We start from the raw sequence: 20240 nt of genomic DNA, 5'->3' as shown, positions 1-20240 counted from the left end.
GAAGGAAAAACGAAATACTAGAGATGCTCCACTGAAAGGAAATGTGTTTAACATCATAAGATTAAATATATGAAAGCTGGGTAAATATTTAAGAATTGAAACAGGAAATCCTTCACTGAAGTGAGAAAAGTGAATGAAAAAGAGAAGAGAGTGGGGATAATTATATTTCTTACTAGAGGAGCACACACACAACTGTGCTAACACCTTATTGTGTACTTGCCTTTGCCTTTCCAGATTGTGCAGTCCTTGGGGTGTAGGATGACATTCCTCCATCTTTGGTAAGTGTCTAATGCAACTTGGAAGGTTGTGCAATCTAAATAACAATGACCACAAAATAACAGCTTCCTCTTTTCTAAGGCTAAAATACTTCAGAAAGTTTTATATAGTTTGCAGAACATTGGAAATTTCACTGCATGATTATATGATGCAAAGGAGGATTTGAAAATGATCCTGCATTAAATCAAAGCAACAGTTCTTAACAAGTAGCACAACATGCTTTTCTATTTTGATTTATAAATGTTATTTCCCCATTTTTTTCTACATTATAATCTTTCTAGAGTGCTGAAACTCTGATTACCCTTCAAGATACATTAACATTATACTGAGATTTGTATTGATTTACTGTGACTTCAACTGGTGCAACAAAGAGCTGGGCTGAGATGTATTCTTGCTAAGAACAGCCACACTGGGAGACACATGGAATGTCTTGTTGTATGTGGAACATTCAACAGAAATCAACAGATTCGGTGAGTGAGGGGGTCTGACAGAGATCTTTAGGAGGCAGAATAATTGGCTGTTGGTTCCCCAATGGAGGCAAAGGGGTAAAAACCAAGCCAAATCAAAAAAAACTCTGTGTGTTATCATATACATTAATAATGCTGAAGCAGATTCAGATACATAACATAAGGAAGAACTAGTACTTAAATAAATGCCATACTCATCAGTCATGGCTCCTCTTGAGGATCAGAACACAGTAACTGCCTTGACAGAACAGCAACAAGCTCTGATGTAGAAGATCTTTATTATAGATTCTTATCTAGTGGGACTGACTGAAGGTGGCAGGCAGTATGCGAAGGGAAGATGAGTGCATAATGGGCATACAGTTCCCCAGATCCCAAGAGGAATAAAAACCTGTAGCAATTGAGGTAAATCAAAGCTGTATGAAAAGAGATGCTCAGCTCATTTAGATGCAAATACATCCCGACACCACTATGCACCACCTCTAAATAGTATTGCACATCCAGTATTACTTCTATTGTACTGATGAATGCCTGTCTTCTCTATAATAATGTTCACTTTGGTGTACATGCTGGGAAAGAGTTAAGGCGTATTTACATTCAATCAAAAAAACTTAATCAGCACAGTGAGATGAACAAAGATTGTATCCATAACAGGAGGCTGACCTTTTCATTTCTCTCTCCGTGCACACACGCATGAGCAGGAATGATACATAATGCTTGAAACTAACTTCTGGTCAATCTATCCAAGTATTTTTTTCTTCCTGCAGTTATTACTTTATTCACTGTAAACACTGGCTTTTAATTTGTATCATACACAGAGCTCTGCACAGACTTGGTGCTCAAGTAATGAAGGAGAATGGAAAATGTTAAATTTGTTACCTGTTAAATAAAGTAAGTACATTTTTATCTAAATCACTGTCCCTTACAAAACACGCTTACTTCTTACACAGTACTCAGTCACCTGCAAGGAGGAGATGGCCTGCTCATTACAGAGATGTGACACCAAATCTATGCATATTGCAGGACTTTGACCCAGGTTATTGCACGGCAGACACTTCGGAGACCATCTATCTCCATGTTTTTCACTTAAAATTTCTGCAGCAACTCAAGGAAGGTTATCCTTCAGTGAAGGAAAACCAAATCACCAATTTATTACTTTGAAATAGATGGCTCACATGTTAGAACCTGCACACTTCTTCCCACGAGCTTCCTGATCTGATTTGTCATTCACAATCTAAGTGTAGAACCTTTGCACTTAAACTGAGCAGTACAAGTTAACAATACTCTTGGTACAATCATTTCAACTTGAGCAATGAAGGACTCAGCAACCAGAAATGGCCTGACAAAGTGCTGCTGGCCAGTATTGGTTAACAAGGCCCAATTCTTAAACTCCACAGACTGTAGGAAGCTATCGACTTTTAATTTGCAGCAAGTAGATTAATTAGGGGCAGTTCTACTTTGTTAAGGCTGGGGAACTCTAGACTGTCTTAGTAAAATACAACAAAGGATTTTACAAAAGTAGCATACCATCTTGGAAAACAGGATACCAAAATCTTGAGACAAGCGTATTTCCTAACAGAACTTTGTATTCCAGTATTGCACACTGAATAACTATGTTAACTTTGGGTCAAGAATATAGGTCAATATTCTAAAACTGCAAACTTCAGAATCACAAATCACTACTATGTAGCTCTGAGCAATATGATAGTAAACATGGTTAGAAGTGGGATCCCCTGGGAAACTCTTCTAAGGCACATAGGAATGGAGCAGAGCTGCAAGCTCTTTAAAGATGCTTTTCTGAGTACACAAGAGCTCTCCATCCCCCATCATAAGAAATCAAGCAGCGGAGGCAGAATCGAGCAAGGACTTGCTGGTCATTCTGAGAGATAAAAAGAAAATGCACTGGCAATAGAAGCAGGGACAGTGACCTGGCAAAAATACAGGGATGCTGTCCAGGCATTCAGGGATGGGATCAGGAAAGCTAAGGAACAGATGGAACTAAACTTGGTGAGGGATATAAAAAAAAAAACAAGAAAGGGTTCTACAAGTACATTGGTCAGAAGAGACAAACCAAGGAGAATGTACACCCTCTGATAAATGAGAAGGGAGAACTGGCTTCAACTGACACAGAGAAGGCTTGGATACTCAACAAGTTCTTTGCCTTGGTCTTCACTGCCAGTCAGGCATCTCACACCTCACATGTCTCTGAAACTCTAAGGGCGAGGTGGGAAGGGGTGGGTGGGGAAGCAATATTCCTCCCACTGTAAGAGTGGAGCAAGTCAGAAACTACCTCATGAGACTGAATGTGTACAAGTCTATGGGGCTGGCTGACATACATTCCAGGGTCCTGAAGGAACTGGCTGATGTGGTTACTAAGCCATTCTCCATCACATTTGAAAAGTCGTAGCTCTCAGACGGAGTCTCCAGTGACTGGAAAAAGGGAAAGATCACTCTCATTTTTAAGAAAGGGAGAAAGGAAGACCTGGGATACTACTCGCCAGTAAGACTCACGTCTTTTCCTGGGAAGATCATAGAACAGATTCTCCTGGAAGAGATATTATTTGTCCCTGGAGGTGTTTGAGAAACGTTTAGATGTTCTGTTTAGTGGGGCTATTGGTGGTAGGTGGATGGTTGGACTGCATGATCTTGTAGGTCTCTTCCAACCTAGCTAATTCTATGATTCTACGATTAAGGCACATTCAAGAAGAGGAGGTGATGCAAGGCAGCCAGTATGGCTTCACCAAGGGCACATCATGCCTGACAAATCTGGTGGCCTTCTACAGTGGAGTGACGGAATCAGTAAAACAACTCATGTTTTCTGATGTTTTCTACCTGGACATGTTCAAGGCCTTTGACATGGTCCCGCACCACATCCCTATCTCTAAATTGGAGAGAGATGGATTTGAAGGCTGGGCTATTAAGTGGATAAAGAATTGGTTGCATGGTGGCAGCCAGAGGGCTGTAGTCAATGGTTCTATGTCCAGGTGGAGGCCAGTCATAAGTGGGTGTCCCCCAGAGGTCAGTCCTGGGACTGGTGCTGTTCAGCATCTTTATCAATAACATAGACAGTGAGGTCAAGTGCAGCCTCAGCAAGTTTGCTGATGACACCAAGCTGAGTGGTGCAGTTGATACAACAGAAGGAAGAGATCCAAAGGGACCTGGACAGGCTTGAAAAGTGGGCTCATAGTAACCTAACGAGGTTCAACATTACCAAGTGCAAGGTGTTGCATTCAGGTTGTGGCAATTTGAAGTATATGTACAGACTCAGAGATGAACTCCTTGAGCGCAGCCCTGTGGAGAAAGGCTTGGGGTTCCTGGTAGGTGAAAAGCTGGACATGAGCCAGCAGTATGCTCTTGCAGCCTGGAAGGCCAACTGTACCCTTGGCTGCGCCAAAAGAGGAGTGGCCAGCAGGGCAAGGGAGGTGTTTGAACCACTTCTACTCTGCCCTCGTGAGGCACCATCTGGAGTACTGCGTTCAAGTCTGGTGCCTCCAGCACAACAAACTTGTACAGCTGTTGGGGCAGGTCCAGAAGAAAGACATGATGATCAGAGGGCTAGAGCATCTCTCCAATGAAGAACAGCTAAGGGAGCAGGCCTTGTTCTGCATGGAGAAGAGAAGGCTCTGGGGAGGCCTCATTGTGGCCTTTCAGTACCAGAGAGAAGCTTATACACAGGAGAGATACCAGCTTTTTACATGGCCTGTTAGTGATAAGACACAGAAAAATGTCTTTAAACTAAAAGAAAGGAGATTTAGGTTAGATGTTAGGTGGAAATTCTTTACTCAGAGCGTGTTGAGGTGCTGGATATGGATGCCCCATCCCTGGAGGCATTCAAGGTCAGGTTAGATGGAGCTCTGGGCAGCCTGATCTACTTGGTGGCAACCCTGCCCAAGGCTGAGGATTGTAACTAGATGATCTTTAAGGTCTCTTCCAACCTAAACTACTCTATGATTCTGATTCTCTAAGTGGTAGTACAAACAAGGCTGAGGGTTATCTAAATCACCAAACTTCCATATTTGTGCTCCTGCTTACAAAAATCAAGTTCTTTAAACAGTCCTGTCTTAAAACAACTGAAATTGATTCCTTGAAAAAATATTTGTACACGTATCTGTCATCTGGATATTATATTTGGACAGCAAGATTTCATAGCTGTCTGCAAGAATTATTAGACACAAACATATTTCAAGAGTGCATCTCTCAAGAGTGCCAATTTTAGCAGGGTAGATAACTCTCCTAGTAAATAAGTTTTGCATGTATCAACATTCTTTTCTTCATAATATTTACATGAACAGTAATTCTGAGCAAAAAAAAGTGAAAATAGAAATGATAAAATACTTGTGTGCTTCTTACAGAGATTGTATCTATAACTCAGGTCTACATTTCTCACCATTCTATCTTCATGTTAAAACTTTTTAGCAGTAAAATATCCACATAGATAATACAAAGTGTGTTTTTAAAACAATTTTAAAGGTAATAAAATAAAACCCACCAACTCCATTGAACCTAAGCCATGTTCCTTAACGTATCTGAGATTTTATCAAGCTTGAAGTAACTATTGTTTAGAACAAAAATATCAGTAACTAATAACATGTCAGAGACTCGTCTACTGGCATTTTCTCATTTCCAATTTTCCTTGTCAAGTGGTGCTTATAGAAAGCACTTGAAGTTTAGAAACACAAATATTTTACTGATATCTCCTAAATCTCCTGTTATACTTATGATGGTTTTAGAATTATACGCAGATAGAAAATAAACTCTACGGCACTGGGCAAGACTTCTCTTGCACAGCTCAAGAAACTGAGCCATCATATTTATAATGTTAAACAACAGCCAGACAGGAGATGTAATCTTTAAAACAAGCTAAATAATGGAACTTTAGCCATAACCACTTGCATATGCCAGGAGGGTCACTTTAAAACTTGTGCTTATAAAATATAACGTTTGCATTTCACTCAAAACCTTGTAAAGCATTCTAAGATTTAAGAGAACAAACAGAATATAGCACTTCAACAAACAAAATAATGTATTTTTTACTCTTGCTAAAAATTAGAGTTTCTGCTTTAAAAAGAGTGCTTTCCAGTAGGCCATGAGGGAGTAAATCCATTAGGCAAGGTACTACCCAACTGAAAGACGGTAGCATAACACTACAAAGACCCTCTCTGAAAAACAGTGCACAGCTCTGCTCAACCACATTCAAGAAAGATGGAAGGTGGAAAAGGTATAGAAAAGGGCTATTGGTCAGTGGAATCAGGAAGAATTGATCACTCCCAGAAACATCACTTTGCTTTACTCAGCATGTGCAATGTTCAGATGCAAACCTGCTCGAATACAAAATTAATGTAATCACAGTGAGATAGTGAGAATTGTGTAGGAGTGTCCTAAAAAGAACATCGTGTATTTACAACAGCAAAAGGCAGGATGCAAATGGGATATGCTTGTGCTTTGCAAATGCTTCATTTGGATCAACAGAAGTAGAAAAGTTTAAGGACTGTACTGGCATGGGAACAAAGGAGGATGATATAGAAGGAAAGACATTTGTGAAGGCAAAGATCATTATGAAAACTTTCCAAACTATTAAGTGAAAGACTTGATAGTTATCAAAGAAATATCAGCAAATGGGCAATAAATAGTATGTACAGGAATCACTCTGTACTTGATGAGATCTACAGATTGTTAAGACCAGGTGACATGAGTGTGGTGTTTTGTGAGAGGCTGTCATCACAGTATAAAGCATTTCAGGTCTCAGCTACCACAAATTCAAAAGATCCCAGATCAAAGGAATGGAAAAAACCTCTAGTAAAATCCATTATAAGGGATAAGATAGTAGATGATGCTCCTGGGAGGAATGTGCTACAGTTGTTACTATGTCAGACAGCATCCTTTAGAGAAGTGTGCATCAGGCTGCCCAGATGCCTTGCGATCAAAGAGCCAGTACAACGAGGCTTACATGAGTGCAGAGAAGTGTCCTGGTAACTAACCTAATTGCTGACTGACGTAAGATGCCTGGCCTCTTCAATGTACTCCTGCAAGCCAATCTGTACATTACTTACATACTCAAGAGAAGTGAATAGCACGCAATAATGCAGTCATGTGAAATGAAACCATTTATTTGAACTTCAAGGAAAGCAAAGCAGAGTCTGCATCCAACACTCCTTTTCAACATAGAAAGCCTAAGTTCAAGAAGATTTAGAAAACTGATCACACAAAAGAGAGCCATTAGGTATTTCAGCTCATGAAATTTTTATTCTGAAAAAGAAATATTTTCACTACTGCAGGCTCAGTAGCCACAGGAAAGAGGGCAATGCAGTGAGATCTCCATGACCCCATCACTGAAGGAACTTGACCTGGTTTGGAGCTGCTCTAATGCCTTTACTAAAATCATGGCTTTACCATGTGAAATATGTGCAGAACAGTAAGAATGAGGTCTGACATGAATTCAGGCATGCTGCTATTAGAGGTGACTTTTCACTGGTGAACAGCTTTTAAACACAGGAAAAGTTATTTTGGAAGTTAAGACACTGTGAAGACCCCTCCTTCCACATGCTGTTTTAGACTGCATTGCTATAATTGAACAGTGCTATATAAACGATAGTCCTGGTTCTCTACAATAGGTTATCATCAGAGTAAGTGACTATGAAACCATTTAGAGAAATAGTGGGATCACAATATTTTATGCAAAATGGACAAATAAGTTACAGAGATATGTGGAAAATCCGCGGCTGTGTAGCACTCCTTCAAGCCATACGCACAGTTAAAGCAGACAGTAAATCGCTAAATCTCATCTCAAACTTTCCAATTTTGTTGTTGTTTTGGTTTTCGCCAGTTTTTGCTGACAGGTGGAAAAAATATTGCCTGAATGTGAACAAGATTTAATTTACCACCAATTTCCTTCCAATTTCTACAGCACATTCCTAAAAAACACACAGCATTTTATTCCCAGTGCTTACAAGAATTACTACTAAATAGTCAGACACCACCAATACATACCATAAAAATACCACTGTAATTCTTTTTGCTACTCAAGAGAATTGCAATACATGACGAAAATTTCTCTGGAATATTTTGAAATCATCATCCATAACTATGCGCATATAGTTACACAAATATAGTTACTTTGATACTTATTAACTATGCATGTGTAAATTAAAAAAAAACATATGTCTATATACAGAGAGACAAAATTGTGATACTGCACTGAAACAGCAATCTGTATTAACTGAGTGGGATAGCAAAGTCGCAAAGATGCCTTTGAAGATGGGAAAGCCTTTCTTCAAGGCATGTTCTTCGCCTATCAGCAGTATCATTTAAGAACTATAAATGATTTAAGTGAATGAGAAAATTACGTCTGAGGTGCAGACTTCAATGGCAGCTCCTGGAATACACATCCACTTGTTCTGAGGAATTCAAACTTGAGCTTTCCAGCATCAGGCCTTACCTATCTCAACTCCCATATTTTCTGACTTTAGAAATGGAACAACTCATACTCCATTTCTTCAGTATTTCTCTTTTTTGGGGGTCTTGATAAAATTACTAAGCAGGAAGTTGACTGAAAAATGTCAGTCATCAGACATACACCCTGCTACTTAGTAGCACTCAAAATAAGCACAGATTTATCCATTTTAAGATGGGGAAAAATTTGCATCCTATCAAATACTATTAAAAAGTCCCAACATTCTAATGCTGTATTTACCTGTGGGAGGTCCAGTGTTTCCAACTAAAAATGCATTTACAGAACAGCTGCTGTCATTAAATTTTTCACTGCTCTCCACAGTTTATGAGACTGCTATGTTATGAAATAACCTGCAGTGGGAGGAGTGGCTTTGGCAAATGTAAATCTCCCAGAGGTCCCCAGGACATACTCTTGCTTAGGTTACTTTGGAAAGCAAACAAGGACTCCTTCTGCCTCCTCAGCTAGAGAAATGAGCAATTAGAGTACCTAGGATCTTCCACATGTCTACCATTTTGGATTACGGCTCTGCCTCTCAACATACAAAGTGCCATCTTCCTCCCTGAGCACTAGAGAAAGCAGAAAAACATTAATATACACTTCTTAAATACAGATTCATCTACACAATGTGATTCTGTGGCACTCCTTTCCTCCTGTTAGATATGAAGGCATCTGCCACAAGATCACTGGTAACATTGCAGAAAGTGCAAGGTAGAACAGAGGGGAGTACCTACAGAAGTGTCCAGCAAAGCCCCTCATCTCGTGTCAGGATTGGCTCAAAATCAACCCACTGGTTCCATTAGTCTCAGGTGCTGTTCAGCAGTATGAGAGACAAAGTTGATCTAACATGCCAGGAAAACTGAGATCAAATAAGCCCAGAATTAAAGGCAGTCATTTCTAATGCCTCATACACAGATATTAACTGAGGTGTGTGTGCATGCATTTTCTCTTGACACAGCACTGAAAATATGTCTTCATACTTAGGATGTACATTCTTTACTTGCTATTGTAAAGGAATAGATTTTTTTTTAAGATTTCTTTAAAAAAAAAAAAACACTTCAATTATTTTTAGGGTGGATTTTTCTAAAGCGGACAGTTCTTTAAGAAAATGACTTTGCTAAGTTTAAAAATACAAAAAATACAAAATACCTTATATCTGCTAAACATACTCCAAGTTCTCTGTGCCCATTTCCCAGGCTGCAGCAATGTGCAGCATTAACAGTATGGCCAGCCTTTCAATATGGAATGACCCTCTAAGCTTCCTATCTATCAGCTGTGCTCTGACATTACAAAACACACTTTACCGTGCTTCATGTTCATTACTTAGCAACTGCTCCTCTGCTCTAAGAACTGCATCCTTATTTACACATGCACACGCTGGCACATCTTTCATAAAAGTACAAAAAGAACAGGGATTAAGGGAAGCTATGATCATGTGTTATAAAATCCTAAGTGGCATGAAAAAGATTCACAGAGAACAAGAGCCTTCTGTCTCTTTCAATACAAGAATTAGCAGGCAATCAGTGAAATCAGCATTGCAGGTTTAAATTAAGCAAAGGAGATGCCTCTTTGAAGAACGTACAGTTAACCTGAAGAATTTCTTATGGCTATATGCTGTGCTGCCAACATTTTAAATTGAGAAAAAAAGTGGGAGAAATCCTTCATTTGGGGGCAGGGAGGACAGTTTGAGGTTATTAAATACAAGCTCAAGAAACCCTAAATCGCAAATGGCTGGAGGCTCAGAGGACATTCTGGGTAAGTATCCTCAAATACTTGCCTGTTCCTTTTACTCCTCTGTTGGCAAGTGCTCTCGTGTGCTATCAGAAAGTGAATCTGATGTGAGACAGACTTTTGTTCTGACCCAGTATGGCCAGTTTTACATTCTTTATCACATATATTTATGCTGATGACTCCTAAGTCAGACTAATGTGACTGCAAATAGAATTCTGGCCTTCATTTCATCATTACCTCCCTTTCTGAGCATAAATGCATAAAAGGAAAGTCCAAGGACTGAAAAAAAAATGAAATTATCTGTCATCATGACTCAGTTTGTTGCATGTGTCACGAAGGGAGCTTAATCTAATAATTTTATACAATGGAAAAACAGAGGGTTTTTTTCCAGTGATAAAAATTATCATTCGTTAGTGAAGAAAATTGCATATAAACCTAAATTTATTCAGATTACAGCCCAGCCGCTCAGACATGTCAGTTGAATAAGAGGCATTAATTAATAAGGAAAAAGCAAGCAGAGTATTCACTAATACTGTAACATTTAGATATTCGGGGGGGGGGGGTGCATATGTGCGACGGGAATATCTATGTGCATTAGAAGTAGATTTGTGTTTACTGGCAGAAAACACACCTGTATATTTCCAGGCTGATGAACTGTCACACGGCACTCACAAAGAAATGCTACCGAAGTTTGCACACCTGCTTTCCAAATCAAAGAAAAATAACCTATGAGTGGCTTAATTTTAACACAAATCACATTACTTTATTGAATGTGTGTCTCAGCCTAGACTAAGTGGTACCCCAGAATGCATGCATGTATCCTCCCACTCATGATCAAGTGAATCATCTCCTCCTTCTGAGGAAGCATGCTAGATACAATGATGTTTTGTTTCTCAACTTACAAAAACATCGTCCTCATGCTGAGTTACAGAAGAACATAATTAAATGATATGTCACGAAAAGAAAGGCTACGTACATTTTCTACCACAGTAATATTTTCTAAAACCACAGTTTTTTGATCATTTTGGTGTGGACTGGCTTTTTCCTGGTGAGTAAAGACGTGCCTACTGAATTTAGAACATAGTTTCTCTCAGTCTGAGCTGCAGATTCCCAAGCTGCATAGTTGTGGTCAGATAACTCCTCCATGGGGCGTTTGGAGTTTCCTGAGTATGGAGGGAAAAACGAATTAATCTGACTCCAGTGTTTAACTCATTTGCAAGACTCAGATTTCCTGTTCTGTAAACATAAAGGGTTTGCAAAGAGTGCGTAAGAGCTTCCAAGATGTATAGCTATGTGAGTGCTAAAGATAGGGAGCCCCATTCTTCTTTCTAGCTTTAACTGCCAAAGCTCTGTGGATTTCAGCAGTATTATTACCAATTCAAATGTGTTCCAAGTCAGAGGAAAGTCAAGAACAATGTGTATTTATGAAAAAAGGCCAATTCTTGTTTGGCTGAAGTTCATAACCCTAAAAGAACCCAGTAATTCCAGTGTTCTCCAGCCTAAATGCTGGCTATGTCTTTCACTTACCAGCATCTGTTCTGTGGTGCAGGGCTTTAGGAGCATGGAGATGGATATATTTACTGATTATTTACATTGCAATTTTCAAAGGCAGAAGAATGTTTTAATCTTAGATGAAGTTACAGTATGAAAAAAATCAAGTCAATCTAGAAACTAAAGCAGCACTTGAATAAGGAAGTAAAATGCCATGGCAAGGTCTATTAGAGGTGATAGGTAGAGTATAAACATAATGGTATGTGCCATAAAATTTTTCTAAGCTAACTTAAGTGGTTAAGAAGGGTGCTGAGCTAAGATTTTTGGGAACAAAGGAACATAGCACTGACCTAATTCCTTTTCATTAATCAACGGTGAAGTCCCATTCACTTCCAGGAGAGTAGAATTATGCTGAGTTAAGCACTTCTGAAAACCTCTGAAGAAATTTTTGTGTATAAATTTGGCAGGTGTGGTACAAGCATTGCCTATGCACATCCCCCTTTATGGTGATCTACATCATTTCAGGAGAAATACATACGTGTTTGAAAGGACAGTTGGATTTTAATATCATCAGGATTACTTGATATTCTTCTTTGAAGAATGGCTCCCGCTAATGCACTCTATGTTTGCTTGTGAATATCTAAAAACAGGAACAGTATCATAAGCTACCAGATAGTTCTCAGATAGGAGCATGACATTTTTTAGGCTAGACAAGACTATGAAGTCCTCCCATTAGGATCGTGTATCTCCACTGTCATCCCAATTCATCACATTAGATGTTGCTTACAAAGCTGCTCTCTTCTTCAGCCTTAACTGTTAGTAAGCTCAAAAGACAAAATCATCTGCTGCTTCAGATTTTCTGGAACTTAAAATTAGCACTTTGCTATAGCACATCTGTGATTTGATTCCTGAGTTCAGTGCTTCATCTCAAAAAAACGTCTGGCTTTGGAAAAGCACAATTTCCTATTAAAAACAAACAAACAAACAAACAAACAAACAAAAACCTATAAAATCTATAACAAACAAATAATTTATCATCTCTACAATGCCTTTGTCTTCCTCAATCACTACTCTTTAAAGAATGAAAGAATATTATGTATTTATAAAAATAGCACCTAAGGGCCAACTCCAGCCAGGAAGAGTTAGAAGAGTGAAAGGCAGCTCATGAAAAACAACACCACAGATAAACAGGTGAGAGGATGAGGAGGGTACAGCTTTGGTAAGTATCGCTACATTAAGCTGTTGGGCATGTGGTTATTGCTCAAAAAGAGCTCCGCTGGTGTGGCTGACTTGGTTAAAGAAAGCAAACAAAAGAGAGACACTGGCATCTCTAATTTACAAATCTGAACCTAACCACCTTTCACGTGTTCCCAGCTATGATTTTTCATTGTAATTTAACCCAGGCTTGTTATTGATTCAGCTCAGTGTTGGACACACACTGTGCACAAGTACAGGGTGAGACAGTAAACGCTTTAGCAAGACAGCAAGGAGCATTCACGGCGGACTACTCTTCACAGACACACTTCGTTGTGCCAGATTCTTCTGTGGGATTTCCTTTCCCTTGGAGACAAACTGTCTATTTAACTCTAGAGCAGCCAGCTATCTGCTCCTTTCACAAGCTCTTATACTTGGCTCTGTTCTGTGGGAAAAGTTTCCCTTTCACATTTCACCTCAATGGTGATTGCTCCCTGTGTTTAAGCTTCTGCATGATGGAGAGATGAGAAAAATATCACACAAGACGCAAAATTCTTTTCTGTATTTCTCTCAATGAACAAAACCCATTGGAGTCTATTGACACAGCCTTTTTTCAGATCTAGATTGTGTGGCGTACACTCTGTATGGCATTTATTGCAGCAGAGTAGCCAATAAATGTTCCTTGGATTTAGACAACTACCAACACTGATTAAATACTTCCTCAGTGTCCACATTCCTGACACAGGTAATGAGGATGTCTAAAGGCAGTATTACATACAAAAAGCAAAACCCAGGTAAGACAGTCATCGTACATATTTTTTAATCCCTATAAATGCATTTGGAATAACAACATGATTAAAAAAACCTTTTTGATAAATGCGTTTCTTTCAGCTGCTACGTAGCCATTATATAAGAAGCCATTACATGCTCTTTCCAATAACCTATCTTTGCTGGAACTTCCACTTTGCATAGCCTTTACAACAGACTAGAACTGCAAATAAAAGATGGTAGTGAGATCCCACAAGTGTATGTATAGGTATAGACCAATCCTACAATAGCACTGTCCATCGGTTTCAGCATTGACAGAAGTTCAGATCCTCAAAGTCATTTAGAGAACTAGCTTCTCTTGAGTCTGTAGGCGAATTCAGACTCCTCAGTATCATTAAAAGCTTACCTACAAAGCAGATTTAGAAGTCTCACTACGAATATACTGTTCAGTGCTCTTCAGGACAATTGCAAATGCCAAAAATAGATGTACACACAGATTTCATTAATATGTTTTTCATGTGGTATACTAACTTTTTTCTCTACTAGGATAAGCCAAATCACGTGCTACCTAGAGTCTCCTAATTAATTTTCCATGTTCCGTCTGTAACATTTTTCAAGAAAATACAGAAAAAAATGAAAATGATGCATAAATCTTGCATGCAGGCATCATCTTTTCATTGTTTTGTTTGTATGGTTCCTAACAAAAAGAGAGAAATAAATCAACAGTTCCTACAAGATTACCTGGTTGTATATCAGCTGCGACATTTTCAGCATGAAAATAAAAACCAAAAAAAAATCACCAGGACTCTACAAGCATGGACAAGTACATGCACAGACAAATGACTCTGCATGTTTGAATTGATTCCAGAGATGACCAGAAACACGTATGAAGTGAGACAGACCAGAAACTATCAGTCAGCAGCTCCATAGCATTATTTTTTTTTCAATAAATCAAAGTGTCAGTAAGGATTTTTGCTAATGATGGACAAGTTAGATGAACGTCACTGGATGCAAGAGAGTGGCAGTAGTCAAAACTTCTGCTTTGGGTACTTAAGTGAGAGAAAATTTAAGAGGCAAGGAGAGAGCATATGTGTAAGAGTGCCCAAATCTCCTGATGGCAGGAGGCTGGGAATGTCCTCTTCCCATCGGGTGGGCAGCCATCCACAGGCTCCTGGTCACCTCTGTAAGCACAGCATTGCTGTTCCTCTTCTGCTGAATCCTCTCTGTCTGCTTTGCAGTAGGCTGAACAGCATCCAAGAGAACAAAATGAGAGATTCAAACACGTTTAATGGTGTTTTTCCCTGCATAGGGTTACAGCAACTATTAGCCTTGATGGGACAAGTTTTCCAACAGAGATGGGACTTGGAGCATCAATCCACCAGAGTTTAACCTTCTTCCAGAGGCAGCACTACGAAACAAAATCAGCCAAAAGGGTGTCCAAATGCTATAAAAATGAGGGAGGTGGCTGTATTTAAGCATCAATAAAATGAGTATATTTTACTCAAATATCCACAAGATACTTCTGTTAGCCAACATGGGTGGGGGTTCAGTTCTGCTTTCTGTTTTTTAAATAAGATTCCTGGATTTCTATGAGAAAAATTATATTGTGTTAAAACTGAGAAAGAACTTCTCTTTCCGAGCAAGGTCTCTCTCCAGGAAAACATCACAGAATACACCGACATTTCAGCATACTTTGCCTCGCTACTGGAGAAGGCCAGTGCAAAGAAAAGCCAGCCAACGCCTTGTTCACCTTCATTCAAAAGCATTCATGTCTGAACTAAGATTTTTGACATTCAATGAACACAGGTTACAGTCTTCTCCTTGGCCCCTGCGCAAGGGCCGTTTCCCTGTTTTGGAATGCAGAAGAGAAAATAAAGAACTTTGACTCTGACTCTGTTTTGCAAAGGGATAGCATGCAAATGTTTTAGGTTATTTCTTCACACTTCAACTTCTTTCTTTGATTTCATGAGATTGCCACCATTTACTACTAATTTAAGCAGTTCTCAAAATAAAACTGCTCTGGATCAATTTCCAGAAATGCAAGTTAAATTCTTCTTCCACCTCTTTTTTTCAGAGCTCTTTGAGCACCCACTGTTAATTCAGACACTGGCAGGTAGTGTTGTCTTTCAGTCCTGTTATGCAACTTGGCTTCCAACATCTGCAAAAGCTAACATGTTACTGCAGATAGAGTTGCTTTCCCAGGCTCCTGACTTCTCAGCAATGTGAGGTACTTTGTGCAGAGCTGTCTCAATTTCCGTTGAATCCGTGTTTTTCTAAATAGTTTCTGATTTTTTTCAGAGATAGGAAAAGTCAGTTGTATATTTATCCTGAATTATCAAACATGCTATAAAGGACCTATCTCAGATTCCAGGCACCATGGCTAAATATTAAAAATACAGTCATCCTTATGCAAACAAGAAGTATACACGCCAGCCTCCTCAAAATCACAAATGGCTCTAGTCACAGACCCCCCAGAAAACAAACCTCAGTGGCTGATCCAGGCCTTCCCACTCTGAAAGTATCAGACTTAGCGGTTAGCTCCCAAAACACTGGGCATTCCAAAACAGTATTTTAAGTCACATTTAGGTTTCGGTATTTCCACACATGCAAGTGCTGTAGTTGCTCACTGTTCTGAATCACAACTGATATGTCCTAAGAATACTGAATATAAGTTTATCTTCTGATCTTATACTTTACATCTCTAATTTTAAATCCACAACTTTACATATTTCTGTAGTTATAATTTTAGTCCTCCTCAGAAACAACTATTTGAGATCAACTAGTAGCATAAAATATATCTCCTGTCTTTGGTTTCTTTTTTGCAGCTTGACTAACTCATCAAATTGCCTATATTTTAGCAAGGAGATTCAGTATATCTGAGGAAAAAAGATAGCACAATCCTTAGTAGTTGTTCACATTCTTCATCGTGCCATCTTTTATCCTTTTGAAGAAAATACTTTTTATTGCCACCCGTCAATAAAAACAAAGAGCCAATAAATCAATTATCGTAGGGGTACTCTACCCCCTAAGCTGGAGGTCTGGGGTGGGGAACAGAATAAAACCCCTGTGATTCAGGTGGAGATAGTTAGAGATCTTCTACTCCATCTGGACCATCACAAGGCCATGGGACCAAATGGGATCCACCCAAGGGTGCTGAGGGAGCTGGTGGAGGTGATTCCCAAACACTTTCCACCATCTATCGGTGTTCCTGGTCAACCAGAGAGGTTACAGAGGATTGGAGGCTTTCCAGTGAGACTCCCATCTACAAGAAGGGTCACAAGAAGTATCTGGAGAACTAAAGGCCTGTCAGCCTGACCTTGGTGCCAGGGAAGATTATGGAACAGATCATCTTGAGTGAGATCACACGGCATGTGCAGGACAACTGGGGGATCAAGCCCAGCCAGTATGGGTTCATGAAAGGCAGGTCCTGCCTGACCAACCTCATGTCCTTCTGTGACCAGGTGACCTACCTTGTGGATGAGGGAAAGGCTGTTGATGTAGTCTACCTGGGCTTCAGCAAAGCCTTTGACGCTGTCTACCACCATATTCTCCTGGAGAAGCTGGAAGCCCGTGGCTTGGACAGGTACAATTTTTGCTGGGTAAAGAATGGGCTGGAGGGCCAGGCACAAAGAGTGGCAGTGATAGGAGTTAAATCCAGCCAGAAACCACTCAGGAGTGGTGCTCCCCAGGGGTTGGTATTAGGGCCTGTCCTGCTTCATCTTGTTATTGATGATCTGGATAGGGGGATTGAGTACACTCTCGGTAAGGTTGTAGATGACACCAAGCTGGGAGGAAGTGTTGATCCAGCTGTGCAGAGGAAAGGGACGTGGGGGTGTTGGCTGTCACTCGGCTAAACATGAGCCAGCAGTGTACCCAGGTGGCCAAGAAGGCCAATGGCATCCTGGCTTGTATCAGAAATAGTAAAGCCACCAGGACCAGGGAGGTGATTGTTTGCCTTTACTCAGTTCTGGTGAGGCCACAGCATGAGTACTGTGTTCAGTTTTCGTCCCCTTAGTACAAGAAAGACATTGAGGCCCTGGAGTGTGTCCAGAGAAGGGCAACAAAGCTGTGAAGGGTCTGGAGCACAAGTTTTATGAGGAGTGCCTGAGGGAACTTCTCCAGACTTGTTCAGTCTTCTCCAGACGTATTTGGTCTGGAGAAGAGGAGGCTCAGGGGAGACCTTATCGCTCTTAACAGCTCCCTGAAAGGAGGCTGTGGTGAGGTGAGTGTCAGCGTCTTCTCCCGGGCAACAATGATAGGACTACATGGAATGGCCTTAAATTATGCCAGTGAAGGTTCAGGTTGGGTATTAGGAAAAACTTCTTTGAAAGAGTGGTGAGGCATTGGAACGAGCTGCCCAGGGAGGTGGTCTAGTCCTACCCCTGGAGGTGTTCAAGAAACATGTAGATACAGTATTATGGAAGATGGTTCAGTGGGCAATATTGGGGGTAGGTACACAGTTGGAGTAGATGATCTTAGAGGACTTTTCCAACCTTAATGATTCTATGATTCTATAAAACAGCTTAGCTTGCATTCTGGGGCACTGTTAAACAGAAATACATGGATCATACCTAATTATTTTAAGGCACTGTGTCCGTAGTTCAGTAGAAGGCACAAGAACCTCCTTTACCACAAAGGGTTTTTTTTTTTGTTTTTTTTTTAAGAAAAAGATGTTTTTAGTATGATATCATTGAAAAGTAAAGGTTTAAATCATCAGTACTACTTTAAATTGAAATGTTCAAGTGTTGTGAGTATTTATTGATTTGCCTCTGTTTTCATATTACCTGTTTGTTTTTACTGTTCAAGATTCCAGCCTAGTGTCATTTCTGCAAAGACAAACTCAGGCAATACTTAAGGGCTTTTAGTGATTCTGAGTCAAGGCATTTCGAAAGTACAAAGCTGAGGCTATTTTCACCAGCTGACACAGTCTAGAGCCCAAAGACACATGATTACACCTTCAGAAAGGCAGCAGCCAGAGCACATGATAATCATTTCCCGTAACCCCCGTAGCCCCTTTGCTTGTGGACAAAGGATGTTTCCAGAACCAGGGTATTTCACCTTGCTGGATGCTTCCTACAAGATGCAAAGTATGGCTCCTGCAGCCTCTCCAAACAACACATGCCAGTGACCTTCAGGCAATGTCTAGCAAATATTCTTTCAGAAAATCTAGTACAATTCTATATATAAAGTAAGGGTACAGGAGAAGCCAAACCAAGACAAATAAAGCAAACTTTGCATCTGCTCGGGCAGTCTCTCCTTCAGAGAGACCCACCAGGCACATAATCGACAAATGCACATTCCAAAGCCATGGAGCCCAATGCAGACAACTACATAATTGCTTCCCAGTGTGGCCAGCACAAAGGCATTGCCAGCACTCTGCCACTGCAGTGCTCTGAACCTTATAGCCCTACCCCAAGGGAACTGGGAATGGGGAATCAGAACAGAACCTTTTGCATGGGACATGGCCCTTGAGAACATAGATCACAAGGCAAACAAGGTGCTGGAACCATAGGACGAAGTAAACATTGAAATACACCATCCAAAAACCCATGAAAAACAGGAGCAAAATGAACTCTTGGAAATCTCACAGCTCAGACATGAGACACAGCTCAGATAAACTAGTAATAACACAGTTGCTCTTACCTTTGCCATCTGCGCTTGCACGCCATTTGCTTTGAGAGATGCTACTGCTTTCTGTGCTGCTGCTGGGCTGTCAAAATCTACAAAACCGTAACCTAAAAAATAAACAATAAATAGACATTATCGTTAGCCATGAGCATGTACATAGATCAAGATTTCATTGCTTAAGGAAGGAAGCCCTTTCCTTCTCTCACATTGTGTCACAGTTTTCTGTTAGCACTTCCACCACCAGCAGCCAACACACCTCAGTTTCTCTTCGCTTTCCTCCTGCCTTCTTGAGACCCAGTTAGTCCTTTCCTGACCTAATAGGATCTAAAGAAATGCAATGACTTGAGGCTTCAAAGTGAAGCCAGGTGTGCAGGAGTGGGGACAAATGGCAGCCCTTTGCCTGTCCTGATAGGAAAGCGGGATGCTTTCCTTGGCAGAGCTTTGGTGCAGTGAGTTCCTGCCTCATTTCTTACATAAGAGGAGGCACAGTCCTTGCCACCTGCCCAGGTGAGCAGCCACCATCCCCACGCTGGGCAGCTGTCCCCACTTCATGATGCTGCCTGCATCCATTGTGCAATACAAGTCCACATAGAAACGGTCTCTGCAGAAAATGTGCCCTGACAGAAGGCAGTCACAGAAATCTACAGCTTGCAGTGGTTGAGATCATGAAAAAACAGCCCTCTTTCCCTGCTCCTTTAATCACACAAGGATGAAGCTTTGTACAAGGAGGGTCCTGCATCCCCGCAACCAGCTGCGGCCTGGTGTGTGGGGCAGGGAGCCCATAGCAGATGTCCAGCAAGCGGGAGCACCTCTGAACCTGCATTTGGCCAGATGCCATCAGGTAGCTGCAGAAGATAGTAGGATAACCAAGTCACAGCCTGCCCATACTCCATCCCTTTTGCCTCCTCACCTGGAATGAAGGCCGAGCCCCCACCAGGAGCTGCTTCAGGGCATTTCCTGAGCATTAGCTTAGAGAAGGTGCGTCCGGCAGATTGGCAAGGAATGGTCATCTGCTTTTAAGTTGCTTTATAATGCCAGTATTTGCAGTAGTTTAGTTCATTAACCACTCCTATCTTCTTTTCTTCCCTCACTGTGTCCCTCCCCATTTCTTTCCTGCAACAAGGAAGACTGGCATGCTCAAGCAGGAGGACTAGTGCTGTTACGCCCCTACTGGATGTCAGCCCTGGAAGTATTTTTATTTATCTAGAGACACAAAGATGGGCAAAGAGGACACAAAATGA

The 20240-nt window shown here is 40.6% G+C and overlaps 1 protein-coding gene across 10 annotated transcripts in view; it reads right to left on the bottom strand.

The window, feature by feature from the left end:
• The window catches only part of RBMS3 (RNA binding motif single stranded interacting protein 3), a 609095-nt gene that overhangs the window by 244905 nt on the left and 343950 nt on the right, over nucleotides 1-20240 (bottom strand). For all 10 annotated transcript variants that reach the window (XM_021386133.1, XM_021386140.1, XM_021386132.1 and 7 more), the window contains one exon: nucleotides 19015-19106. In XM_021386133.1, the coding sequence (XP_021241808.1) occupies nucleotides 19015-19106 (92 nt within the window). The remainder of the gene's footprint in view (nucleotides 1-19014; nucleotides 19107-20240) is intronic.

Source organism: Numida meleagris, chromosome 2 (assembly GCF_002078875.1).
Source record: "Numida meleagris isolate 19003 breed g44 Domestic line chromosome 2, NumMel1.0, whole genome shotgun sequence".
In the NCBI taxonomy this organism is placed as follows: domain Eukaryota; kingdom Metazoa; phylum Chordata; class Aves; order Galliformes; family Numididae; genus Numida; species Numida meleagris.
Note: the sequence above shows the minus strand (reverse complement) of the source record. Positions and strands in the feature narration are given on the sequence as shown.